This window comes from Tenrec ecaudatus, chromosome 17 (assembly GCF_050624435.1).
Source record: "Tenrec ecaudatus isolate mTenEca1 chromosome 17, mTenEca1.hap1, whole genome shotgun sequence".
In the NCBI taxonomy this organism is placed as follows: Eukaryota; Metazoa; Chordata; class Mammalia; order Afrosoricida; family Tenrecidae; genus Tenrec; species Tenrec ecaudatus.
The window spans coordinates 19,992,639-20,020,577 of NC_134546.1; the positions used below are offsets into that span (position 1 = coordinate 19,992,639).

Consider the following 27,939-nt stretch of genomic DNA (forward strand, 5'->3'; position numbering starts at 1 on the left):
GACGGGAGCAAGCACCATCATTGAGACAAGCAAGCGCTCCTAACTCAGCTTAGGCTCGCTGCTTAACACTGCTCAGGCCCAATCGAGCTCTGGAAGAAACGTGTCTCCTCTGGGGTCTGCCCACTCCAGGAGGCTGGGGAAGGAGTGGAAGGCCCAGGGCTGGCTGGAGGGGTGTCGCCATTCGCTCAGCTGTGGCCCAAGGGCAGCGATGGCCTTTGCAGCTCTCCTGCTGTGTAGCGTGGCCTTCTCGGATCTACACACCCAGAGGGGGCATGAGGACAAAGATGGGGGGAATGTTTGGCATGAAGGGCAGAAAGAGGCCTTCAAACTACACTCAAATTAACGAGTCCCATCGCCGGCCCTCTGCCCGCCCCTTCCATGGGCTGGTGCACTCTGCAGCTCAGAGAAAAGTCAGAAGTAGGCTGCTGCCGTCATTGGAGGGACATGGTCATCTTTTGGATCCCGTCCATCCCGCTGGCCTGCCTTCACAAGCGGGGGGGCCCGTCCCTTCCTCTGCGCTCCCAGGGTGCCCTACACCCATGCTCTTCATAGACAGCGCAGGCCAGCTGTGGGGTAACTTGAGATCTCCAGGTTGGCCTTCCCTGGAGAGTCCCTGCAGGCAGGGACCGCATGACAGTTCCGTGTCCCTCCAGAACGGGGCCCAAGGGCTGAGGCGTGAACAGTGTAACTTGCTGACTGGCACATGAGCGGCTGAATAAATAGGTGAGGGTCTCTGTCCAGAGGAGCAGAGCTTTGGATTTCAGAAATGTTTGCTAGAAACCTGGCCTGCCTCTCATTACCCCCCCCCCCTCTGCTAGTTGACCCTCCCTGTCTCTGTGGGTCTCCTGCCTGCTCCCTGATCCAGGGCCGCCCACCCTGCGGGCTCCCAGGGGGCACCTCCCACACTCACCGTGTCGTTCTTCATCAGGTCCACCAGCCTCCTGGCCTGGGCGGGTAAACCCCTGTAGAAACACAGAGGGAGAGCCCCTGTGAGGAGTGGGGACGATGGGCTGGGGCGGGGGAGGGGATATCACAGTGAGCAGGAATCCAAACCAGGAGACTTCGAAAGGCTTGTGGGGAAATGAAATTAGAAGACAATTGTGCTGCCCAAAAACTTTTAGAAGCCCCCTCGTTTGTAGTCGGAGGGCCCAGACAAACTAGATGGATGGCTGGGCCCCAACACAGCCTCTCCTCCTGGGTGCCCTGGTATCGGGCATGAGGAGATTGTAAAAGGCAGAGCAATGCCCAACTGAGGGGCGGTGGTGCCCTTCCTTCCTGATTGGCAGAGGCTCTCGCTCTGATCAGCCTGACTGGTTTAGGACAAACAGGTCTCCGTGAGGAGCAAGGGCACTGTGTTTCCTATTCTGCACAATTCAGGGGGGACCCCTTCTGGACCCTCGCCCACCAGAGGACACGATGGTGGGAGAGACACCAGGGTTTGGGACTTTGTTGCCCTTTGTTAATTAGGGAAAAGACGTCCGTTTCTGAAGGGAATAAACATGGAGGTAATACCGCACCCCCCACCACACACACACATACTAGAGGGCCAGGAGATTATACATAAGACAAAGGGATTTGCTCAAACCTAGGAGGCATCATGGTCACTTGGTGACTAGCTCCCTGGGGATAGAACTGGAGGGGGTAGAAGGGACATCCCTGTGAGAGTTCTGACAAGTCCAGGCCTCTCCTCAGCCCACACGCCCCTGGAGGTCCCGAGCTGTCCACCCCAACCTGCCCCTGCTCACTCGGCTTTGGCTCCGGCCACGGCCTGGTTGAAATGGGCTCCTGCACTGTTTTCCTTCCCCTTGCCAAGAGAGAAGCCCTTCAAGGCAGGGTTGAATTCCCGGAGGATGTCTGGAAACACAGGAAGAGCTGTAGTTAGTAAAGACCCCCAACCCATCTTCCGGTTCCTTTGATAAGGCCCAGTGGGCACTGAGGGACGAGGCAGAGTCCCCTCCCCACAACGCTCACTACAGAAGTGTCCCTGCGAACATTCCTCAGGGAGCATGGGGCCATATCAGCAGTACACACGCACACCTGACACAGGCCTGCCCCTATGTCTCAGAGCGGAGCTGAACCCCAGAGGGATGTCATGGCTGTGACCTTTGGAAGTGACTTCCTGGCCTTTCTCCAAAGCACCTCTGTGGGTTAGATCTGCTAGCCTTTGGGTTAGCAGCCAAAGGCTAAGTCACTGGTACCACCCAAGACAGTCAGCAGCACACGGTGTCTGTTGCCATGGAGTCCACTCCTGGGGAGCCCACGGCGACACACTGAAGCTAATCTTGGCTGTGCTCTCGGTGACACAGCTCCATGGCTGTCTGGGCCAGGAGTGTCCCACGCTCTCTCCTCACCTGCAATTCTAGCGCTTCCAGCCCCTGTTCAGTAACCAGCGCCAGCAGCCTTCTGTTTCCCTGAAAACACTGTCCATGGCTGTCACTATCGGGCCTGTGTCTGTCTTTGCAGAGACGTGGCCCCAAAGAGACATTGGTGAGGCCATCGAGGCCTCAGCCTTACTCCATTTTCCTAGCACCGCCGAGTTTGTCAGATGGCACGGAATCGGGTGGAGTCGAGGTTCTGTTCTGATCCCGTGTCTTTTCTAGCGCCTCCCCAGTAGCTACCGTCCCCTGGTTTCGCCAACCCATACGGTCAGAGCTGCCTGCACAGCTCCACCAAGGAGAAGCCCAGCAGGCAGCCAAGTGCACGCGCTCCCGGAGGAGTGAGCTCCTTCCTCTCCTCTGCTGATCCACCTAGAGGAGCCCGGGGGGAGAGGGGTTACGTGTGGGGCTCCGATGCACAGAGCCTCCAGTTCCAAACTGCTGGTAGCTCCTTAGGAGAAAGATGGAGCTTTCTATTCCTGCACACAGTTACAGTCTCGGAAACCCACAGGGGCAGTTCTACCCTGTCCTATAGACATTAACTCGGAGGCAGTGAGTTTCGTCTGGTGTTTGGTTGATCCACTTGGAGAAGGACCTTGAGCCAGGTGATTGCTAATCATCTCGTGCTCAGTGAAGGGGAGTGGGCACAGCAGCTGGTGTACAGGCCAGCCCGGGGAGCACACCCACAAAGCATGCAAACCATCTCCCAGCAGTGGAGCATGTGCACAGCTCTGGGCCGCAGACCTAGCAGTCAGGCGGCAGGGAGTCCTCGGGCCAGAGTGGCGCAGACTTAAACAGAGCAGGACAGCAATGGCAGCAAGGCCAATGTGGTTGTCAGTGCAAAGTCTGGGCGGTGCTGCCCATGTGGAGATGAAGTCGGCTGTGTCCAGATCGTTAGCACTGGGCTATGACCTAAAGGTGGGCAGTTTGACCCCTCCCGGTGGTACCACAGAACAAAGGTCTGGCGATCTGCTTCTTTAAGGGCACAGCCAGGAAAACCCTACTGAGGGCTCTAGTCTGTTCCCAGGTAGTCCACGAATTCACATGGACACAAAGACCCTGGGCTTGGGTTTTGCATCCTCCCAGTCTGTAACTTCTGAAAGAATTTCTTTACTTCTACAGACATCTCACAAAGGGTTTTCCCCAGAAAAGTAGCTGACAAGAGCATCAGGTACTGCTGATAACTGATAACAGGACCAGCTAAGCCCCTCTCAGGCACAATTATTACCCACAAGTTTGTAAGGGAAAATAATTCTTTTTAAACACTGGTGACACGTGCACTTTAAGAACAAGCGCTGTGCATTCATTAAGGTAACTGGAATGATTCATATTGACAAGAGAGAAAAAAGTCACTGGGGAAGTCATTTCAGGGAAATGCTCAGCCCGAACATGGCAGTGCTGTCACAGGCTGAACAAAGTCCCTCACCAAGTCCTGCAGCCCTAGCAGCACTTTAAGGTGACCCCACAAGGCAGAGGTGTTTTTTTTTTTGGACAATGCTGGCCCCGCCCACTGCCTCTTGCTCCAGCCAGGTGCTGGGCTCAGGAGGATGTGCTCTGGACTCTGAGGATATTAGGCTGGGACTCTTTTTCTCCCTCACTGCCACCCTTCCCAGGGCTTACACATCCCTCCTCAACTCCCTCCCCCTCCCACCATCAGCCCCAGGGGAAGCAGGCCCCACCCACCAGGCCTCCCCCTGAGTCCCTGGCTGTACAGCCTCTCTGGGGAGCCACTGAGACTTGCCAAGGTACACTTGAGCCCCGCTCCCCACCACCCAGGCCCCCCTCTGCCGCAAGCCTGGACTCACTGGGCAGGGTGGTGACCTTGCTGATGTTCTTATCTCCACCTGCACTGTTTGGGGGAAGAAGGAAAAACAGTGAAGCTTCAAATGCCAGAGAGGCCTGTGTCCTCCCAGCTCCAGGAAGCAGCCAGGCTTCTCTCTGCGAAAAGCAGAATGCCCTCAAACCATTGTCTTTGAACTTGCCTTCTCCCCACTAGCCAGCAGACCACCGGACCCCGAGCATGACACAGCCTCCTCGTGAAAACCACTCACCCTGGAAACCCAACTTTAAATATACAGACACATGTTTGTTGTTTTGCTTTTAGCTGGACCTCTGGCCTGGGGGCAGGGACCCAAACAGGCTGCTCAGGACCCCCTGGATCTTGGGCCACAGAGCCCAGCCCTCCCTAGCAGCCCTGTGCTGGGTCCTCTTAATGCCTTTGAAAACACCTTTGAAGTGTGCGCCCTACTCTCATCCTGCTGGGCTTGGGAGTCTGTTTTCACAAGATGTCTTCTAGGCTGCAGGCCTGCTTGCAGGACAGCCTGGAATGCGAAGGAGATCAACCGTTTCCAGGCATGAAAATGTGCAGCCTTCCAGACTTGTTTCATCCTGGGGTCTGCGATTGTCTAAAAGGCTTTATGACATGTTTGGAGCTCAGCTCTAGGTGGCAACCCCAGGAGGATGCCAGAGCTACAGTCCTGCATGCCAGCGTGGATGCCCAATTCCAGGCGGAGGAAGCGCTAGGCCTGCGGTCCGGTGCAGGGCACAGGCCAGGGGCACAGAGCACACAGGGAACGCTGGAGTCGGAGCTGCAGCCAGTCTTCGTGGGCACGGCACGACAGGGACAAGTGCCAGGCTGGGGCTTGTGCTTGTGTCTGTCATCTGCTGCGTTATCTTGAGCAGGTCTCTTCCCTTCTCTGAGCCTTGCTTTCTCATCTGTAAAGCGAGGGCTCTTGAGTAACGAGGCCCGCTCCCCATGCAGGCCTACTCTGTGCCATGCCCTGTGCCAGCCCTTCCATCCCCCCAATCCTCACTGTGGAGGCCTTGTGCTTGGCTGATACTGAGAGGGTGGGGTTCAAGTCTCCCCCGAGGTGCCTCAGAAGAAAGGCCTGGAGAGCTTCTTCTGAAGTCAGCATCAGAAACCCCGGGGACACAGTTCTGCGCTGACACGCGTGTGGTTGCCATGGGCCTCAGTCGTCTCTGTGGCACCGGTACCGCTGACCCCACTCCCAGCAGTGCTGGCAGGCAGGGTCGTGTCCCTGCATCAGAGACCAGGCGGCAAGCCCAGAGGGGCCCAGTAACTTGCCGAAGGTCGCATCACGCTGGGCAGCTGGGGCTCACACTCCACTCTGCTCCCACCGGCCAGCCTCTGTCCAGCACGCAGACCACTGCCTCTCTCAGTGCTTCCACATCACAGAGGGAGGCGTGGAAGCGAGACAAGCTGGCAACTTGAGGGCTTATGCAGTTTCTCCCCCAGGCTCCTCTTACTCAGCCTCAGCCCTCGTTTTCAAAAGGCAGTGGTTTGGGGACGCTGATACATATCCTCTTCAAATTAAACCTAGGACTTTGTTATAGAAAATAATAATTTGGTGGTGCTTTCCTGCTCTGTCAAGTCAGGAGCTGTGGCAGTCAGATCTTCTGTCAACTTGAAGCGGGGTGCTGTAGAGCGGTGGGGTCTAACCTATGGATCAGGCCGCAGCTTGTGCTGCCCCCTTGTGGGTGTGGCCTTTCTTTTAAGAAAGATGGTGAGAAATCTTGGCTTGCTGTGTCCCTTCGCCTTCATCCTTGCTGGGCGGGGCCAGCCCAGGGGAGTCACTGACCCTGGAGCCAGTCTCTGCACCGTGGCACCCTGCCAAGTTCCCATTGGCCCTGGGTCTTCACAACGCTGCACCCTTCAACACCCTCCTCCCCATCTTCTCTTTCTCTGCACCACTGGCCTTGAGTTGCAATGGCCTGGGAGGCTTTCCGTAGATAAAGTTATTTCTTAGGATTGTAACTGATTGGTTTCTCTACCCAACCCAGCCTAACACAAGAGGACATTGGGGCCTTGCCAAACTGTCACTCACCTCCAAGACAGTCCTCTATACTGAGTCAAGACATCCAGGACATCCCCAGGCTTGGACCCGGCTCCATTACCTGCCTGAGACGGATGGACACAAGAATGAGTTCCCCAGGCTTCCCACTGAGACTCCACCCCCATCCCTGCTTGCCAGAGTCCCTGGACAGGATGTCAGGGCACGCTCTAGAATCTGGAGTCTGGGCAGCACCTATTCCTGTGGGCCCGCCTCCTTTTCCAAAAACAGGTGAGCTCCCAGTGGGGCAGCCTGGCCCAGCCCCACTCCAATACAACCTCTGTGACCAAGTTACTGAAAATGACTCTAAGGTGCGTGTTTTCAAAGGGTCCCATTTCAGGGTCCTCCTGCCCTCCTGTTTTAAAGATGTGACACATTGCCTAAAAGCAACCACGTCTTCATCCCTTTATAGAAACCTATTTCACATAGGTACCGCTTAAAAATAGTGCCTACCACACAGCTTCAAAAATAAACCAAAGCAAAGCAAACCCACCCCCACTGAGGTCATTCAGACTCACAGTGTGCCTAGAAAGCCTTTCTGAGCCTGTACATCTGTATGCGAACAGACAGCCCCATCTTTCTCCCTTGGAGCAGCTGGTGGGTTTGAACTGCCACCCTTGAAGTTAGTTTTCCAAAGTTAACCCATTAACTCCATCAGTGCTCCAACTCGCAAATGAGCATCTTTTTAAATCACAAGATGGACCCATGGTAAAGGTTCATGCCCATTGGCCAAGAATTGTCATTTTTAGCAGACCAATTCCAAAGGTCATGCTGACCACTGGCCATCCAGGTGGCCTGGGGGTTGAAGGCTGACCTCCTGAGAGAGGCCCCAGGAAGTGATCCCTACGCCACCCAGTTTCTCTGCCACCTGCCAGGTGTCACACTCAAGGTGCCATCTCCCCAGGCAGCCTGGGTAGCTGCGCTGATTCTTGGTGGCTCCTCGTCCGACAGCATCTCTAGGGAGACCGGGAAGCTGGGGGTTTGTCATCCGCAACAGCAGGCGGATGGGAAAGCAGGGTGCAAAAGAGCCTCCCCAGAAGGCTGGGGCAGAAGAGCCTTGGGGTCAGGAGACACTGATGGGCTCATGAAGGAGGCAGCTGCAGGGCAGGGATAGAATCCGGGACTCGGGTCAGACTCCCAAGTTCGGCGCCCGGGCCCAGCACCATAGCACAATAGGAAGGGCCCTTCCCCTCCCTCAGCTTCCCTTCTATTGGTTGCATTTAAGCAGAGCCACAGTTTAGAGGACTTTGAGGTGAGGCTGGTGGGGAGGCAAGATGTGAATGGGGCACAGGTGTCAGCAGGCTGGGGCAGTGGGCCCTGCCTTCTACTGACCCCGAGAACGGGGAGCTTGTGTCTGGGAGCCTCTGGAACCTGAAATCCAGGCTCCTTGGGGAGGTACCAGTGGGTGAGGGGTTACTGAGGTGGCTTCTCTCATCTGTAGTGCTTCCGCCCCTTCACCTGGCCCTGCCCTCCCACCATGCCCCTCTCCGCCCCCATTAGCACTGGTCCCCTTGGTGCCATCTCTGCCCCTCTCCTTGGTGCCCGACATCCCACTGCTGCACCAGAAAATCAGATGCCAAGTCTCGGAAGATCCCATGCCATGGTCCTTTGGGGGAGTCTACCATGCCCCCACCTCTGGCAGGCTGGGCAATGAAGGGCACTCCATCCTGGGTCCCTGCACTCTCCCCCAATCCCAGTATTAGGAGGGGTAATGAGGACATTAATGGAGATGGGTCAGGAATGCTACCGGATCCCAGGGTGGCCCAGAGGATGGAGAGAAGGAGGGACCAGGAGCAGAAGAGAGGGCGAGGCTCCTGAGAGAGGAGTAAGCTTTCTCTCTCCCCATTTTCTCTCCAGGTTCATGTCTCACTCAGGGTCTTCTCTCCCACCTCCCCTTTGACCTTCAGGGTAACTTACTGTGATAGAGTCGCCCAGGGCTCCAATGACCTTGATGTCAGCTGGCTTCAGCCTGTGAACTGGGACACATACAAGCAGAGGTGAATGGAAAGTCAGACTTCCAGGGAAGCACTGGACCTACTTCTCTAGAAACAAAGTCCTTCCATCGTTAGCAGCGCTTCAGTGTGGACCAGAGAGATTATAAGTCCATCGCTGCCCATCAGGCCCGGCACTGTCAGTCATGGCTCCTGGTTACTGGTCTCCTCCCTCAGGCAACTGGGTGGTGGGCCAGCAGCACCCTCAGGACATGACTTCACCCTTGCCCCTGTGACTTGGGACTAAGGAAAGACTTAATTGATCCCAGGATCGGGGTCCTTTGGGGTAGAATCGTCTATCATCCTGTAACGTCATCTGTGTTTCTTTCAGTGTGAAGGGATGGGTGTTGTCGAACCTCCGTTAATTTAGATCCTTGAGGCTTAAGCAAGAACCGTGATGTGACTGAAGGCTGGGAATGCCTGTCACACGCTTACTGGACACCAAGCAGCGGTCTGGGGGTCCTGGGAAACACAGGCATCAGAACTCGCAGACCAAGGAGGATGTTAGAAACAGCCCTTGTTGAAACACCAAGTACAGAGCGGCACATGGGGGGGGGCGGGGGAGACGGGGAGTCGGCATCAAGTCACAGCGACCCTGTGCACACCAGAACGAAGCACCGCCCGGCCTGGGCCACCCGCACCATTGTCGTTTGAGCCCCCAGTTGCGGCCGCCATGCCAGTCCTTCTCTTGGAGGGTCTACCTCGTCTCCCTGAAGCTCTCACTGCAGCGAGGATGATGTCCTTTTCCAGGGACTGGTTCCTCCTGACAGCATGACCAGACCAGCACCGCTGAGGTCTGAGGGTCCTTCTCCAGAACCCACAGTCGTTCCACCCAAACTCCGCCTGCATCCCCATCCACACACGCACACACGCACGTGCCCATACACATCTAGGCACACACCACATGCATACACACACACACTCCTTACGCAGGATCACAACTCGTGGGGACCTGCCCCAGCTTTCCGCAGCTACCGAATTCTGTCCGCAGAACAAAGTCCAACCACGCAGACAGCTACACACGTGAGCACATGTCCCCAGGCCTGAGCGTGGATATTTTCAAATGGTCTCTTCTCAGAGAAATCAGCGATGGACAAAACAGGCAAGAGAAGGAAAAGCAGGACCCCTCCTCCCAACTCTGGAGGGGCTTCTTTAGCTGCTGGTGATGCCAGCCAAGATGCCAGCCACCGTGCGGTCACTGCCGCAGCACACAGCGCAGTGCACCCTGGAAACACCAGCTCGTGTGCAAGAGTGGGCCGAGTCTGCGACTGTCGAGTCAGTTCTGACTCAGAGAGAACCAGAGGGACTGCCCACTGTGTGTGTGTGTGTGTGTGTGTGTGTGTGTGTGTGTGTGTGTGTGTGTGTTCCGAGGCTGCGGATCTTTACTGAAACAGAAGAACGCAGCTTCCTCCTTTGTGGGGTGGCTGGTGGGTTTGAACTGGTGGCCTTTCCCTTCGCAGCCAAGCACGTTAACTACTGCACTACCATGGTTCTACCATATGGAAAGCTTAGGGGAAGTTTGGGGGACTGGTAAAATGTGACCCAGATGGACAGAGTTTACTTCAAAATGGCCCTAGTTAAAGCAGGAGCTGAAACCGATCATTCCTCTGTGTGTGCGCGCGCACACTCACACACAGATAGACTGAATGAGATCAGTGTGGAGAGGGGCTTCGTCCAGTGGTCATTCTGAAGGATTTCCTGGGAGAGGTCATAAGCCACATGAACCAAGTGGAGGTGGGAGGGTTTGGCTTATCAGGGACTTTATTGTTAAGACAGAGCCTGACATAACTCACTGGCTTAATATCCTGCCGACCTTGATTTGCAGTTAATTTCATCATATATGAAAAAAAAAAAAAAACGCTCGGAAATGCAACGAAGCTCTTTGGCAATTGCTCTCCTTGGAGGGAAAATCAAAACCAAATGACTCTTCCGTGATAAGATTAAATTTGTGTGAGCTGAGGAGCTTAAAATCATCTGGTACAAACTGTCCCTCCCGTGAAAGACACTGATAAACACAGCATGCCCTGGCTCATCAAGATTGCCAAGAAGAGGCTCTCTGATCAGAAGGGCAGCCTGACTGTGCAGAGATCAGGAATAACAAGGAAGCCCGCACTGGCGTGTCGGGGGGAGAGCCTGCCCTGTGGACAGGCCACCAGGAGGAAGGCTTGGCTGCTGCTTTGTGTCCCCCAGCAGCGTAACCGCCTGGGGCTGTCACTGAAAAACCCAGCCCAACGTCCTCTGATGGGAGGGATTCCTGTAAAGTCTTCCACAATGAGGAACCCGGTGGTGCAGTGGTTAAAGTGCTTGGCTGCGAAGTGAAAGGCCGCCAATTCAAACCCACCAGCCACCCCACAGGAGAAAGCTGAGCTCCTCTCTTTCAGTAAAGATCTGCAGCCTCTGACCCCCATGGGCAGTTCTGCTCCGCCCTCTAGGGTCTCTCTGAGCCAGAACTGACTCCACAGCCGCAGGCTCAGCCCAGTTTTGCACACCAGCTGGTATCCCAGGGTGCATGCGCTAGTGGGCGTCTAGCACAGGTTGGAACCTTGTTTCTGCCTTGGGAATGCTTGGCTATGGATTCGCATGAAGTCATAGTACACCTTGCACGTGTGCGATAAGGAAGCTACACTGATCTGAAGGTCAGTTGGTGGCCTGCGATAGGAACTGACAGCTCTCGCAGCTCTAGATGTTGGTGCCTGCGTGACAGGGACACACTTCTTCCTCTGAACGTCTTGAGGGCAGGTTTGAATTTCTCCATAAGCTGGTGTCTCTTCAAAACATACAACCTAGACTCGCTGACATGCAGTCGCTAGGAACTCATAGCAATGCTATAAGGCCGGTTGACTGCCCTCATGAGTTACAGAGACTGTCACTCTTAGAAAGCTCTTTCTCTTCCGAGGGGCTGGGGTTAGCAGCCCAGGTTACCCACTCTGCCACCTGGGTTCCTCTTCAAGTACAAAAGCTGCCTTGTCGCACGCCAAAGCCTGATGGCAGTTCCCTGTTCCAATATCTTTTTCCTTGTTGTCCCACTCATGTTAGGGAGAGGACCATCTAGTGCAGTGGTTCTCAACCTGTGGGTCACGACCCCTTTGGGGATCAAACGACCCTTTCACAGGAGTCACCTGATTTCTAACAGTAGCAAAACTACAGTGGTGAAGTAGCAATGAAAATAATTTTATGGTTGGGGGGGTCACCACAACATGAGGAACTGTATTAAAGGGTTGTGGCATTAGGAAGGTTGAGAACTACTGATCTAGTATGACAAAATCAGAATAGTATTTATGAGGTTAGAAAGTATATCACATCAGTAGAGACTAATCATGCATTTGGACGGGATCCGGCAGTGTGTGTTTGTGTGTGTGTGTGTGTATGTGTGTGTGTGTGTGTGTGTGTGTGTGTGTGTGTGTGAGAGAGAGAGAGAGAGAGAGAGAGAGAGAGAGAGAGAACGACCCTTCCCTGGGAGGAAAAATATACAGGCCTTTCTTCTTTGTTTGGTTATCAAACGCCAACTGGTCACACTGCTTCCATCTGCATAGCCTTGTGCAGCCCATCCCCCAAACCCCACTGATGCGTGATGAGCTGTGTTGGCCAGGGGCCCTGGAGGGAGCTCTGAGGGGGGCACCGAGGCTGCCAGGGCCAGCGCCGGGTACCTGCAGGTGCTATTTTATCATGAACCTCCCCCTTTGGTTAGCTCGGTAGATTCATTTGAAAGGACCACTAGCCAGAGGGACTTAAACATTATTAAAAATGGCTCTTTATTATCCAGTGGGTGTGTCATTTTTCTAAAAGTGGCTTTTCAGAGGAGGCAGGACTCAGAAGTACAGGTCCATCAGTCATCCTGAAGAGGGCATGCCCCTGCCCCCAGTGGTGAGAGCCATTGTCCTGGTCCCAGGCCCAGTAGATGGAATCAGAAAGGCCTACACCAGTCCATCTGTGTGCTCCAAGACCTCCCATCTCAGGTCTCAGTGTCTTGAGATTCCATGCTGTTCTATCTTGAAGCACCAATAAACAAGTAATCTCCAGGGTCAGGCAATAAAAAAGAATTTCACATTTTATCTGGCTTTTAAGATGTCAAGATACGCTGTAATGGACTGGTTATCGTTGCCAACAAGAATTGCGAAATGCTTTCTAGATCTTCCTATCAGGGTGGTAAGATAAAAGAGAATGGATGTCATTTAACTGCAGAGCATGGCTATTAAAACATGTTCCAATGCATTTTATATGACGCCGAGTGGGGTGTGTGTGCAATAGGAGGGCATAGATATGAAGCTGATCATCTATTCCTGCTGCCAAAGTCCTCCAGCAAACCAACCAATAGAACGAGCTGTCAGTGGGCATGGAAAAAAACAGCACTAAGGATTACATAAAAGATCTTCAAAAAGTTTAGTAGAGCTAGAAAATATATGTGAAGCGTATATAAATTCATAAAGCATATGTATGTCTATAGTATACATATATCTCGCATGTATCACCACGTGTCTATCAGTTGGTTATACTGTGGTGGCTTATGGATGCTGTGATGCTGGAAACCATGTCACTAGCGTGTCACATGCCAGCAGGGTCGTCCAGAGGGAACAGGTTTCAGCACAGCTCCCAGACTAAGAGCAGTCTGAAAAGGGAGCGGGCTGTCCACGTCTGAGGAACTAGCCCCTGAAAAGCTGAAACCTCATGAAAAGAAGCAGACCAGTGTCAGACAAACTGCCAGAAGATGACCCCCACCCCAGGTCAGAAGGTACCCAAAGTAGGAGCGAGGAGGGGCTGCCTTCTCAGAGTAGAGTCGACCAGAATGATGTGGACGGACGAAAGCCTGCGAGAGTAAAGCTTTCAGAACTTTCATTTGCTGATAGGCCACAGCTCAACAGCAAAAGAAACAGTTGCAAACATCAATTAAGAATCACAACTTAATGATTAGGGCAAAGAATGTACAGATGTACTTTATACAATTGATGTATGTATATGTATGGATGGTGATGAGTTATATGAGCCCCTAAAAATGTTTTTTAAAAAAGGATCAGAACTTGAAATGTAGGAATCTAGGAAAATGGAAAGTTGTAAAAGAGGAAATGGGACTCACAAAAAATGGACATCTTTTGGCATTAGTGAACTGAAGTGGGCTGGTATTGGCCATTCTGAATCAAAAAATCATATGGTTTATTATGTTGGGAATGGAACATTCGAGAGTAATGGCTTTCAGCATCAAAAGGGTATTTCATTTCAAGATAGATCTTGAAGTATAATGCTGTCAGTGTTAGGATTACATCCATCTCCATTCAAGGAAATCCAATCAATACACTCATTATTCAAATTTATGCACAACCCCAAAAGCTAGTGATGACGAAATTGAAGAAGCCTACCAATGTCTTCAGTCAAAATGGATCAAACATGTTATCAAAATGTATTGATCATGACTGACAATTGAAATGCAAAAATTGGAAAAAAGGAGAACGCAACAGTTGTTGGAAAATATGGCCTTGGTGATAGAAATGAAACTGGAGAAAGCAAGCTAGAATTTTGCAAGATCAATGGCCTAGTTAGAGCAAATGCCCCTTTTCACAAAATCACAAAAAAAGGTGGCTATGCACATGGACTTCTCCAGATGGAATGCAAAGAAATCAAATTTACGACATCTGTGGGAAGAGATGATGGTGAAGCTCAAAATCAGCTGCTAAATCAAGGACAGGGCCAACTGCAGACCAAACCAATTGTGCATATGGAAGTTCAGGTTGAAGTTGAAGACAATCGAAACAAGTCCAGAAGAGCCAGCATATGACCTTCTGTCAATCCCACCTGCATTTTGAGAACAGCTCAATAACTGATTGAGTTATTGACAGAAGACCTGATGAGTTGGGACTGACACCAAACACATCATTCTTGAAGCAAAAGGTCGTTAAAAAGACAGGAAAGAAAGAAAGCATCAAAGTGGATGTCAGCAGAGACTCTGAAACATGCTCTTCATTGTAGGGTAGCGGAGGCGCATGGAGGAAATGAGCTGAACAGAACATTTCACAGGGCAGCTCACGAAGACAGAGCCAAATATTATAATGAAGGTGCAATGAGCTTGAGGTAGAAAACCAGAAGGGAAGAACACAGTCGGCATATCTGAAACGGGAAGAACGCAAGCGAAGTGCCAAGCCGCGAGTTACCATATTGAAAGATTCTATGGGAAAAATACTGAAGGAAGCAGGAATCATCAAAAGAAGGTAGATAATCTATATGAGCCCCAATAAAATGATGTTTTTAAAGAAGGTAGATGCTAATAATGAGTACAAGATTGAAGAAAGTTTTCTAAAGTTGATGGGGGTGATGGTTGTACAACTTTTCATGATGTGATTGAACTACTGAATTGTATTACATGTGAATTATATGTCAATGAAGCTGTTATGGTGGGGCAGGGGAGCACGTAGAAAGAATACACAGAGTCACTGTATGTGTTAGTCGTCTGGGTACTTTAGAGGAACAAATCCACAGAAACTCATGTATAAGAGAGAGTTTTATATAAAGATTAAGTGCACATCAAGAAAACATCCCAACCTTGTGCTGCCCAAGCCCACAAGTCCAACATTAACCCATATGTCTGACACCAATCCACAAAGTCCTCCTCCATCTCACAAAACACACACTATGACGCTGACCGCAGGAGGAAAGCGGAGTCAGTGAATGTGTAAACATCTCAGCGCTGGCAGGAGTCTCCACATGGCTGCTCCAGCACCCAGGAAGGCATTGGAGTAGGTCCATGTGGCTTCTCCTCAGGGATGTCTTGCAGGAAGTGCATATTTCCAGCTAAAGCAGGGAACTGGCTAAGGCAGCTGCACCCTGATCCGACCATCATAAAGCAAGAGACCTGAGAACCCGAAAGGCGAGGCTCACCAAGCCGTTTATCCCTCTGCCCTTCAATTAACCCCACATGTGTTTATCAGCCAGGTTGGCACAATAAACTAACTACCTCAGATACCAACAAGAGATTACATATGAGCAAAAACCAATGGTACCGAAGACAGAAGTTCAAGGTGCACTGGAAGCATTAGCTAAACAGAAAGCTAGGCATTGGTAGAATACCAACGGAAATACCTCAATAAGCTGATGAAGCACGGGAAACACTCACTCATCCATGCCAGGGCATTTGGAAGACAGCTCCTTGGCCAACTGGCTGGAAGATCCCTGTCTGTACTCATTCCGAAGAAAGGTGACCCAACCGAATGTTCAAATTATAGAACAATATCATTGATATAGGTAAGCATATTCTTGCTGAAGATCAGTCAAGTACAGTTGCAGCTACTAGAGGTTCAGTCCAGATTCAGAAAGGATGTGGAACAAGAGAGATCATGGCTGATGTCAGAGAAATCTTGGCTGAAAGCAGAAAAGAACAGCAAACTGTTTACTTGGGTTGTATCGACTATGCTAAAGCATTCAGCGTTGTGGGCACAACAAGCAGCGGCATTCCAGAACTCTCCGTTGTGCTCATGTGGATCCTGTACATAATCAAGAGACCGTTGTGTGACTAGAACAAGGGACTATCGCCTGGTTCAAAATCAGGAAGGGCGTGCATCAGGGTTTTATTCTTTCACCATCCTTGGTCAATCTAGATGCTGAGCAAATAATCCGAGAAACTGGATTATATGAAGAAAAATGCAGCATCAAGATTGAAGGAAGATTTGCAATATGCAAATGACACAACCATGCTTGCTGAAAGTGAGAGAACGGAAAGCCCTTGCTGCTGAAGATCGCGGATCTTAGCCTTCAGTGTGGATGACAACTCAATGTAAAGAAGACCCAACTCCTCGGAGCTGGAGCCGTAGGTGACATCATGATAAAGGGAGAAGAGATGGACGTCCTGAAGGATTTCCTCTTACTTGGATCGACAATCAATCCTCATGGAAACAGGAGTCAAGAGATCAAGGGACCCATTGCACTGGGCAAGGCTGCTGCCCAAGACCTTGTTAAAGTGTTGAAATGCAAGGATGTTTCTTTGAGGACTACGGAGCACCTGACCCAAGCCATAACATTTTCAGTGACCTCATATGCATGTGACAGTTGGCCGTTGAATAAAGAAGGTCAAAGAAGAACTGATGCATTTGAACTACAGGGAAGAAGAACATGGAACGCGCCATGACTGCCAAAGAACAAATGCCGTAAGTCTGTCTTGGAAGACACGTAACCAGAATGCACCTCAGAGGTAAGGCTGTGACGACTTCTCATATGCTTTGGACAGGAGAGACCGTCCATCCCTGGAGAAGGGTGTCATGCTCGGTAACGCAGAGGGGCAGTGAAAAAAAGGAAGACTTTCGACAAGATGGATTGACACTGAGCTGTATTGATGGTTATGAGGATGCCACAGGACTGGGCAGTGTTTCGTCATACATGAGGAATTACTCAATGGCACCTAACACCTACAACATATGTTTATATACAACCATACCCACTGCTGTCACGGTAGCTCTACCTCATAGTGACCCTAGAGGAGAGAGAACGACTCCATCGGGTTTCCGAGGTTGTAAATCTTTACAGACACATACTGCCTCATCTTACTCCTGTCCGGCAACAGTTAAGTTCAAGCCACTCCCCTTTTGGTTGACAACTCAGAGATTGGCTCACACATTTTGATAATAGATGATATTATATAGATAGATGGATAGGTATTTGTAAGGTAAGATCTCTACTACCTATTCCATTTTGCACCTTAGAAAGAGTCAGGGAAAAGATTTTACACATACCTTCCCCTCTCGACTTATTTGAGTGTGTCGGCTTAAAACCGGAAGGGAGGGGGAGCCTGAGCCAGGAAGGTTTGCTCTCCTAACCGTCTGCACACACAGCAGGAAATGCTGTCTTCAGCAGCCCGACCCCAAAGGTCCCGGCCCTGAAAGGTTCCTTCGACTCAGTGTGACATCGCCGAACTTCATGACCTGTGGGCCGCAGCAGACCTACTAGACGGTAAACCTCAGGAAGGCCCACGGGACGGACTGAACAACTATCTGGTCAACAGATGAACCACCGGGCAAACGTCCAGGATGAACCACGGGAGCCTGCAGCAGCCCTGCAGAAAAACGCTACAGGACTGGTGTGTGAGTCCTGCGGGTCGCATGCGGTCTTCCCACAAGTTTGCAAGGTCTAAGGCCACTATTATGACCTTGCAGGCCACTGCAGGTTCCTGTCGTGGTCCGGAGGAGTTCATTTAGAAATAAACTCCTACGACGCCGTGACTCTGCCTGTTTGTCATAGGGCATGCTTTCCTGCTCACTGTGGTGTTTGAGTGCGCTCTGCAGTTGATGCTGGCAGGGTGACTGATTGGTTCCTCTTTGCTTTGGGTTTAAAGGTGCTTTGACTCATTGGGGGACAAATCAGCCTTGTCATAGATGAAGGGCAAGGACAGTGACATCCACTCACTCAACTAATATTGGGTTCCTTGTGCAGCATGACCTGGCAATAGTGCTCAGTGAATGCTTTCAGAGCATAATGTTGCTGTCATATTTTAGTTACAGAATAACACAGACACAGGCATGACTTTACAGGTATACATACAAAGTCATTGTCCTTATAAAGCCTCTTAGGGTTATTTCAGGTTGTGAGAAAAGTCCCTGTCATATTAAAATAGCTCTTACTTTGATGATGTCAGGCTTCAATGGAGTTTAAAAATGATTCAACGTGAGCAGTTGTACCTGAGGTGGGAATTGAGTCAGAGGGGTCCTGGTCAGGGCACCTGACTTCGGCTCCTTCTCTCATCTGCAAGGAGACACACACGGAATGCACGCACATTAGCAGGGGGCACCATGAAATGGAGACTGCGATCTAGGAAACTGGGCGAGAAGCAGAGGCTGAATTTTTGAAACTCATCTAAAGTAATATCAAAACCTAGTTCTCTTTCTCAGCATCCCTTCCCCTTCAACACCCACATGCAATCATCTACGATGTCCTTCCAAACGCTCCCCAAACCAGTCGTGTCCCCTGCAGTCCCTTGACCTCAACATCAAGTCTTTGTTCTTTCTTGGAAGTAACAATGCAGCATTGACCTGCATCACCATCTTCAGTCCTGGGTACTTCCTCCCCGGCTCTCTGAATCCACGCGGACTGGTGTTCTACCAATGTAAACACCATGATGTCTCTGCCCTGCCCGCATTCTCAGTTCAGAGCCGGGAGTTTGTGTCTGCTGCACTCCTTGTTGCTTTCCCAGAGCCTAGACCAGCGCCCGGCGCCCAGGAGAAGGTCCACGAACTAGGAAGACCACGGAAGAGTGGGTGCATTTGAACTATGGAGGGGTAAAGACTATTGAAAGGACTGCACGAGAAGAAACACGTCTGTCTTGGAAGAAGTGTAGCCTGAGCGCTCCTAGAAATGAGGCGGGGAGACTTCGTCTTCTGTGCTTTGGCTGTGCTATCGGGAGGGACCAGTCCTTGGAAAAGGACACCATGTTTGGTAAAGCAGAAGGTTACAGAGAAAGAGCCTCAGTGAGAGGCCTCGACGCAGTAGCTATAACACCGGAGTCGGGAAGAACAGCAGATGTGATGATGGTGCAGGGCGGGAGAGTGTTTGGGTTTGGTTTGTTATCCATTAGGTCGCTATGAGTCAGAAATGTCTTGGACAGCCTTCTAACAGCAAGATGTCATGTACTATTCTCAGTCCTTAATACGTATTAACTTTATAACGACACTCGGAGGTTGTCTTTGAGTCTCAGCAGAGGGAGAACAATCAAGGCACAGAGCGGCTAAGTGTCTCGCCACTTCTTCTAACTTACTACTGTGCCATCCTACTTCTCAGATGGATCTTCGTGGCCTTGATATGAGAAAGTGCGGGGCAAGCTGATAGATCAGGCTTCATAGTGCAAGCTCAGGCCATCGACTTCTCATCTAGCACATTACACTATGCGGAGGCCAGAAGGTCACTAGGACTGGATTTTTCTTGACCCCCATGGGTCTCCAGTTCCCTGAGAATGATGACATGTGCCTTTGGGCATCCTTGGTTCCTCAGAGGAGTCAGGGTGCTCTAGCTAATTCATAGGAAGTATCAGCAAGAGGCTCAAGAGATGAGCAACAAGCAAGCTGCAAGGGTGAGGTGCCCCAACAGGTGTGGACTGACCCCTGGAGCCTTCTGGTCTCCAGTGAAGTTGGTTTCCGTTTTCACCACCTTCTGCTTCCCCTCTGAACCTTCTATTCAGATTCATGCCTCCCATGAGTCGTGAAGCACTCTGCCAAGGTTTGGGAAGGGTTTGATGTCTAACATCGCACCAGAAGCGAAGCAGGCCATCTGAGTGACCCAGCATGCCTGTGAAGTCCGTTGTAAGGCGGTTCTCAACACCCTTACGGTAGACCTGCTTCAAGATAGCAAGGAACAGCCACCCACGAGACCCTCCACACTTCCTCAGCCTGGAGTTCAGCTATTTGTCACAGGCTCCAGTACCCCGGCAGCCAAAGTACCCCCAGAGACAGCGGGGACCCAGGACATGAGGAACCTCACGGAAACAGTGCCCAGCGTCACCAGGGTGTACAGCCCACTGTTCGTTTGCTTCTCGGTCAACGATAGAAAGTCTTTCCTTACCTCAGGAGTCTTAGTGGGGAGTTGCAGGCCGGGCAGGTAGTTGCTGTTCCTGTAGGTGAAGAGATAGGGCTTCTCCTACAGAAGAAGGTGAGAGATACCTTGACTATTCAGCAATGCCATTGGCCAATTTGGAACAGGCATCTAACCACTCAGCTCACTGCCACCGAGCCAAGCCGGTTCAGGCTCTTCACTCCCATGAAGAATGACTTACCCTCAGGGGCGGTTCCCCCTGCCCTGCAGGGTGGCCATGAGCAGAACAAACATATCGGACTTAAAATCACACCCAACACCATTCTCCAGCTCGTCCTGTGGGGCCCGTTGGTTCCTTGAAGGAGCTCGTTTGCCATGGTCATCCTTTGCTCTCTACCCTGGCAGCCCATGCAGCTGGCCAAGCATCTACTCTACATTTCAACCAACAGAGTACTTATGTAAACGTCTTGGCAGTCAAAGCAGCGAGCAGGACCAGGATGAATGGAATGATATCATTCTTGTCTAGTTGGGGTGGGGGACCCTTACCAACTCATTAAAAAATGGAAGGTTTTAACTAGCACTGAATGATGAAAAGAATGGTATTCATTTATTTATGTTCTGTTACTTCCCACCCATTTATTGATTAATATTCATTATGTACCTATTGCCTATTAGGCCATCATTTACAACCCGGCAAAATGGCACGTTTTCAAGACTGCTTAGGTCTGGAGACATCTGCCTCCGTCTCCACACCAGAGATGACCGGGGTCTGGAAAAGGCATCTGGGCCGCAGGATTTGGGCCGTATCGCAGATGGGTGACACAGCCCTGGGGGCTTGATGGGCTGTGACTTTGTACTGCCCTCGGGGGTGAAGGGGGCCTTGATCCTACTAAAACTGCTCTCAGGGTTCAGAGGGATGGCACAGTGAGCAGACCTAGAGCCAGGATGGAAGAACAGACCCAAGACATCACGAGACCCCTCAATTCACAGCAAAGTCCCACTTGGTGATCCCATCTCCCCCCTGCCCCGATTCAGCATGAGATGCCCTCCCTGGCCAGCCCCTGCCGACCTGAGTGGGGCATTTGAGCGGCTCCGCCTCTTCTGCATTAACTAGCTGGTCCTTCTCTCCTGCTGACTCCATCTAGAAAAGAAGGCAGTGGAGACGCTGTTGCAAGGTAGCAGCATCCCAGGTGCCAGTGAGCAAGCCTCATGACACTAGTAATTCCCAGAGCAGCAGCAGCATTCCCTGGGAGCTAATTAGCAATGCAGGTGTCCAGGCCCTACCCTGGGCTGTTGCTATCCCCCAAACTCTGCAGGTGGGGCTCGGTAACTCGTCTAACGCACCTTCCAGGTGATTGTGAGGCGAGCTCAAGTTGGATAACCACCACGTGGGAAGTGTCATTAATTGTTTAGACTGTGAAGGGACTTCCTGGACAGGAAGGGAAACCGGGTTCGTGAGGTCAGGGTGGGACCCACTAGCCAGGGCAGAGCTGGGACTCGCTCCGTACATTATGAAGACTATTGAAAAGGTTGTGGGGGGAAGATGATGGTTCGCCAGCAGGGGAAACTAGTGGGTGAGACGTTTACAGAAAAGTATTGGAGGGGGGGTAGGCAAATAAAGGGGCCGAGGCATCAGCTGTGAGAGGCATGCTTGTAAAAGTTCTTGTGTTGTTGGGAAAATGTCCCCCATAAATCCATAGTGTTGATGGCCTTCGGAAGCAAGCCTCTCTTGTTCGTGGGACTCTTGTGTTGGGGTGCTGGCCCGGTCGGGCGCAATCACAAGGTCTGCCACACTGGGAGAGAATTTCCAACTCGCAGCCGTGTCGTAGCCCAGGATCCGTGCCCCAGCACCAGGAAGCCAGGGAAGGAACTTTACCCTTCTGGCGATTAGAGGCTGACGCCAGTGGAGGGAGTCAGCTAGGGGAGTGTGATTAGCTTAATCTTTTGGAAGAGAAATGGTCACTCGTTCACACTCAAGGCTCCCAGAGGCTCTGGACTCCGGCTTTCTTTCAGTTTCGCTCTGATGATCCAGGGGCGGGTGGAGGTGGGAAAGCCCCCGCCCAGATGTTCCAAGGGAGTGTTTCATGGGCTGGGCCTGCTGGCCAGGTGTGGAGCCGGCTCCCCTGCTTTGCTTCCCGATACCTCTCATCAATAGTACCATCCAGAAATAAACACGGGCAGGGCCTCTTCTGAATAATTCCGGCAGATGCAGTAGGACTTCGTTTCCAACAAACTTAATGAAACAAAAGCTCAGAGCTTCCCTGGGCAAACCCATTTCCCAGCGGCATCTTCCCCTAGACATCTCTTCAGGGGCAGGTATGGTGTCTTTCATGCGGGAGACCCAGATTTGACCCCAGCCGACGCGTGCCCCTCGTGTCAGGAGAAGCTTGCATATGGCGGAGATGCTGAACTGGTTTCGGCAGCGCTTTCAGATTAAGATGGACTAAGAAGAAAAAGCCTGTCTACCTAGCTCCCCAAACCAACCGGTGGACATCCTACAGAGGACAATGCGCTGGCCCACAGCGCGTTACAGGGACAGCCCCATACTGGGCAGTGAGTCCGTTCCACTGCGCCCGTGGTGGCCCTGACTTGGACCTGCGCTCAACAACAGCCCACATGCACCCGTCCATCCTTCCTGTTTCCACTCTGTCCCCTGTGCATCTGCTGTTCTGACTCTGTCTTCGCCTCGGTGAGGACAGGAAAGGCCGTGCGGCTTCACAGAATCGCTCTTGCGTCCCTCATCTTCCCCCGTGACCCTCTGTTGCACACACCTGTGCTGGTCCTCCTCTGGGGACACCTGGCTCTGGTCTCTGTCCTTGTACTCCCTCGTGGGTCCTCTCTGCCCCCTTGAAGCCAGCTGAAGTGTGGGAGGAGGGGACACTTGCCATGTGACTGGCCAGGAATAAATCCGGAGCTGCCGCCAAGGCTTCCTGCGCCTGCCCTGTGGCTCTAGTGCCTTGCACAGAGTTTGGCCTGAGGTGGCGCAGTGATGGCAGCAAAGGGACTGGGAAGTGAATTTTCCAAAGCTGAGTTCCTTCCAGAATTGGTGCCCAAGGGGGGCACTCTATTACACCGCACTCATGTCTAGAATGCCCTATAACGGCGGGGACGCCGTGGCCGTGAAAGGGAAGAATGATGTGGCCGTCTGTCACGGCATGCAGGCCCAGAGGGTGCCCACAACCTTCCAGAAGATCTTTCCCATGGGAGGCCGTCTGGAATTAGGCCTGGATGTCCAGACCATTGCCCGGCCCCTCAAGTTCCGGCTGAGCCTGCAGGAGCTGAAGGAAGGTTGGCAGATCCAGCCCCCCACGCTTGTGAGCACGGCGTGGCCAACTGGCTGTATGAGTAACGGGTTGGCCCTGACGCCGCCGAGCCCATCATTGCTGGGCTGGACCCGAAGACCTTCAAGGCATGCATTTGGTCTCTGGACCTCTTTGACCTCCCCGGTCACTGACGACTGTGTGGTCAATGGCACCTACACTGAGCAAATGCTGAAACACTTATCTGAAGCCATCGGCCAAGCTGCTCCAAGTGCTCTGGTCCAGGATGGGAGTCACCGTCTGCATCACTGAGGAGGATAAAACCACCCCCTGGACACTGAAGGCCCGAATGGACTAACCCACTCGCCCCCTACCCATGGACTCATTGCCCTCTTGCCTCTATAAGCCCAGTTTTTTCTGTCTTTTGTTAATTAAATTTTTCTTTCCAAAAACAACAACAACAAAAAATGGTGCCCAAGAATTACCTGCCCCCAAGTAAGCAAGATAACAGGCTCAAGCGCCCAGGGAGTGAATTACATCCCAGACAGGGAACTCGGCCTCCGCTCCATGCTGTCTGCCCTGCTCAGCATCCAGGTTGGACAGCTCCTGGAGTGTCCCAGAACCACTGGTGCTGCTTACCGACACTAAGGTGTGTGTGTATGGAGGGAGGGGGGTGCCTTGCTTCACTGGCCCCACGCGCATGTACATTTGGGGGCTCAGCGAGAACAGAAACCCAATAGGCCTGTGGCCAGCCACACCTCACTCTGTGAACCAACTGGCAGCACCACAGAGCACCCTCCTGCGTCCCGGCTGCTGGCCGGGGGAGACGCAGGGGGAGGGCGGACCCCTGTGACCACAGTGCGTCTGCTGCCCCTCTCTGCCTGCTCCGCAGGGTCGCACTATAGGAGGCTCTGTGTATCTTTGCAGGAAGGGGCAGAAAAATGTATTTTACTGGTTTCCGTCCAGTCCGTCCCAACACACAGTGGCCCTTGGTGTGTCCGAGTGCGGCTGTGCTTTGCACTATGCTCAGTGGCTACGTTTTTGCAAATGGATTCCTTGGCTTTCTCCCAAGGTCCCTCTATGAGCACCTGAACCTCCCACCTCTCTGTTTGCGGAACACTTGCTTTTACCTGGTGTGACTGCGGAGCAACCTGGCACACCAGAGCATCCAGGGGACTCACATACATGAAGGGACCCAACCTCTGCCCTTCCTTTCACAAGGCCTGATGCTGGCTGAGGGACACTGGACACTTCCAGGAGGCAGAGGACCTGGAGTCCACAAAGTTCAAGTGACTTGCCACAAAAGTCAACCCTCAAGCAGGGCGGGAGCTGGATGTCAGGATTTCCGACTCCTTGACCAGTGTCCTCTGCACTAGCCTGTTAAAGTCTGAGCTTCTTGTAGATCTAGCTCGCTGTGCCTGCAGGAGCTGGAGGCATGTTCTACATGCCGAGCTTGCTGTGTGATGAGATGGCTCTGTATCTCCTTGAGAGAGGCATGGGGGCAGACATGGGAACAGCAAACCTGCACCTCCCTCCATCCCTCCTCCCTGTTGACCTGGGCTGCAGGGAGCTCAAGGGGCCTCTTACTGGGGGACAGTGGCCCTTTCGGCTGATTGGGCTGGCCTGAAAAGATAAAAGGGTAACCCCCCCCTTTTGATAGACTCCCCCTCTCCTGAACCGGGAGCCCCAACCCTTTGGCCATTAGCGTGAGACCTGGATTCCTCTGTGCACCTGTTCATCTTTCTTTCCACGAAATGACCCGACTCTATGGGCTGTGTGCCCAGGGGACAGCACCCCAGATGCTTGGTAGATAGAAATTCATCCCCACTGCTGTCACCACCACCGGTGACAATAAAAGGAGAATGAGAGGAGGGAGTCCAGCCCCTGGGAGCTGCTCTCACCACCACATCCCTGCCTGGCGTTCAAGGTACTTCCTTTATTGTCTGGGCCTCACTGTCGTCCCACTGACTCTTGTACCAAGCCAACTCCTTCCCACCCCTTGCTCATGCCTCTGGTGCACTCTTCTCCTCATTCCCTGTGTGTTCTCCACAGCCCTCTGGCCTAGAAAGCCTTCCCGGCCCCTCTGACGTCTCTGACCTGGCCGCTCCTGTCCCCCATCCCCCAGGTTCTCCTGACCACAGCGTCTGTGTCATTGTGGTGCGGCGCAGCCACACAGCTGCCCGACTGCCTGTGGGCTCTTGTCCCTCTACGGTGCTGATGCTGCCCAGCTCTTCCCTAAGCCCACGGAGGGCACGTGTCCACAGGTGGTTGTCGCTTGCATCTTCCGTGGCACCCGGCATCGGGGGGAAAAGCGTGGCACCTGCACTTTCAATGGTTAGCAGGAAGGAGGTTTGTCTGAATGGCAATCTGGGCTTTGTCTCCCCCGGTGAAGTGTTGGGCAGATGTCACTGAGGAGGCCTGGTCCCCTTGCTTGGCCACACATGAGAGATGAGCAGGACAGTGAGCAGTCCTCCAGTCAGGGTCCAGGCCACTGGCAAGGGTTCATGTTCAGAGAAATCCAATGTCTGCGCTCAGGACCACGGGCTTCCTTCGGTGCAGCTGGCTGGAAGACTCCCTGCCCCTCCCCTCCCTGCTGTATGTCTTACACTAGACAGAAAGCAACTAAGATGCAGTGCACATCCGTGGAGGAGAGGGAGAGAAAGCAAGGTGTGTCACTGAGCTTCGAACAATAGAGAAACTTGGATGGGAGCGGAGTCTGTGGAGGAAATCAGGTGGCTGGCTAGTGTCCTGGAAACCTGCAAGTAATAACAGCCCTGGGCAATGTATTCGGGTTTCTGGCTCATTCCAGATGGTCGTGGGGAACCTTTGGACTCCAGGGGGAGAGGGGGCTAAGTCTGTAGAACTGCGTACATTCTGCTATAAAGGACCAACTTGAACAGGGCACTTACTGCGGGCCTGCAGCAGGCTGTACATGCTGCTTCCTGTGCCAGGGGTTAAGCCCTGAGCTTTTGCAGGAGAGGCGCTGAAGCCCTGGACTCACAGTTTACGGAGCTAAGGTTGAGCCCCAGGTCTTCGTGACTCCAAAGTCCATACTCATCCCAGGCACCACCCTGGACCTTTAAAACTGCTGATACCATAGTCATGTGCAAAGAGGGAAAGCCGGGCAGGGACTTGGCACGTGAGCCCAGTCCCTAGGTCCCAATGCAAGGGAAGTCTCACCCGTTGACACTAAGAAAAGTGCCTTGCCCCTGGGAAGAGAAAGACAGAGACCCCCATCAAGAGCGCCCCTCCCCAGGTGGCTTTGGCTCAGCCTCTAGGACAAGAAGGTCAAACTCCCAGCAGTCAGAACTGACTGTCCTCAAGGTGCAGAAAAGTTCTTTCGTGGCCCAGACACAGTGTCCTGGGAATTTGCATCCTGCCTGACTTCCTGCTGGCTCTTGTTCCATGAAGAGAAGCAAAAGTAGAGACAGACCAGAGACAGAGATGAAAGGCATTCTCTTGCAATACGTGTGGGACTAAAACTCAGAGGCGCTCTGAAAGTTAGGTCTTCTCTCCCATAACAAAAAGCTACGGCTATTTGTCATCTTGTAGTTCAGGATCCTTTGCACTTACCATCATCCCATGGGAACAAAGCATGCTGGACTGAAATTCCCAGCATTCCCCAGGCCCCCAGATCCCCCCTGTAACTGTGCAAGATGAGGCAGTGTAGTTCTTTGACCTCCTTAGCTCCTAGGCCGTGGCCTGGCTACCCTCCGGAGGCTTTAGTAAAATCCCCCAGTGTTGCCTCGAGGTCTGACCAGAGTAATTCTTTCTCTTGGCAAAAGACAAGAACCTGATTCTGGCAATAAATCTGTGAGTGACCTTCAGTCCTCTTCCAATGCAGTGGTGGAGGAGTGGAAGAGACCCCTCGCCCCTCCGCTGAGGTCCACATTCCTGGTCCACTCACCATGCTGTTCCAGAGATACAGGGCAAGCGAGGCAGGATCCTGGCGTGGTGGCACCTCCTGAAAGAGAGCCACATGAGCAAGGAACCCCTCTCTTCCCACAGAGGCAGGCAGCACCTTAGTCTCTGACACCCACACCTTTGCCCTGGGTGGGGATGCGGGTTCCTGAAGCATCCATGGTCTCCCCTCAACCTCTCTACCTCCCTCAACAATTACAAATATTTATGGGAGCTCCTCTGGGGTCAGGGCTGGAAGATAAGGGGCCTCGAGGAGCAAGTCCAGTGTCTGATGCAACTGGACTTTTGTGCAATGGAACAGAGTAGAAGAAGCCAACAACAGGAAAGAGGTTTGGATGTAGGCTGAGAACGAGGAGGATGGAGGGCACGGGAAGCCAACATCCTTTCTTTCCATCATCATCGATTGTGGGAGATGCACTGTGACTCTGTCAGGCAGAACTCGGCCTCCTGGAGGCTCCAAGCGTTCATGTGCAAACACCCACAGAGCCACTTCAGCGGCAACTCGGTGGCAGTGGGTTGGTTCGTTTGAGTCCAGTGACCCTGGGGACCACTCTGAGGTACCCTCCCTTGTAGAGCTGGGGGTAACAGAGAAGGCTGGGAAGGAGGGGGGCAGGGGGGTGAGTGGGCAATTGTCTTGTATCCTGAGGGATCACAATAGCTAAGAGGTATGAGTGCTTCCCCAGTGCCGGGGCTGACTCCCAGTTCTGTTCCTTCATGTGACCCTTACAAGCACCAGAGAGGCAGGCTCACTGCCATTAAGTCAATCCCAACTCATAGTGACCCTACAGGGGGTGAGGGTCTTAATGACAATGATTAACCATTCATAACCATCCGGATTCTACAGATGAGGAGCAGAGGCACTGAGAGCTCAAACCACGTGTCCCGAGTCATTCAGCTGGCCCTTCCCAAGGTCAGGGCGTGAAGTCACGGGTCTGAAGAGCCTGTGCTCTTGAGCTCTGGGCTGCCCTGCCTCCAAGAACAAGCCCAGCAGGGAGGGGAGGTATCCCATCCTGGAGGGAAGGATACAAGAAAGTACAAGACTGCTGCA

General features: G+C 52.5%; 1 protein-coding gene and 1 pseudogene across 1 annotated transcript in view; one reads left to right on the plus strand and one right to left on the minus strand.

The window, feature by feature from the left end:
* The window catches only part of PLB1 (phospholipase B1), a 132,026-nt gene that overhangs the window by 67,755 nt on the left and 36,332 nt on the right, over positions 1–27,939 (minus strand). Inside the window, exons 12-20 of the mRNA XM_075536066.1 lie at positions 26,878–26,934; positions 20,780–20,851; positions 19,741–19,815; positions 17,868–17,931; positions 8,144–8,202; positions 6,221–6,294; positions 4,181–4,224; positions 1,746–1,854; positions 911–962 (exon numbers count right to left, since the gene is read on the minus strand). Of these exons, the coding sequence (XP_075392181.1) occupies positions 911–962; positions 1,746–1,854; positions 4,181–4,224; positions 6,221–6,294; positions 8,144–8,202; positions 17,868–17,931; positions 19,741–19,815; positions 20,780–20,851; positions 26,878–26,934 (606 nt within the window). The remainder of the gene's footprint in view (positions 1–910; positions 963–1,745; positions 1,855–4,180; positions 4,225–6,220; positions 6,295–8,143; positions 8,203–17,867; positions 17,932–19,740; positions 19,816–20,779; positions 20,852–26,877; positions 26,935–27,939) is intronic.
* LOC142430290 (proteasome subunit beta type-3 pseudogene) lies at positions 22,791–23,328 on the plus strand (annotated as a pseudogene).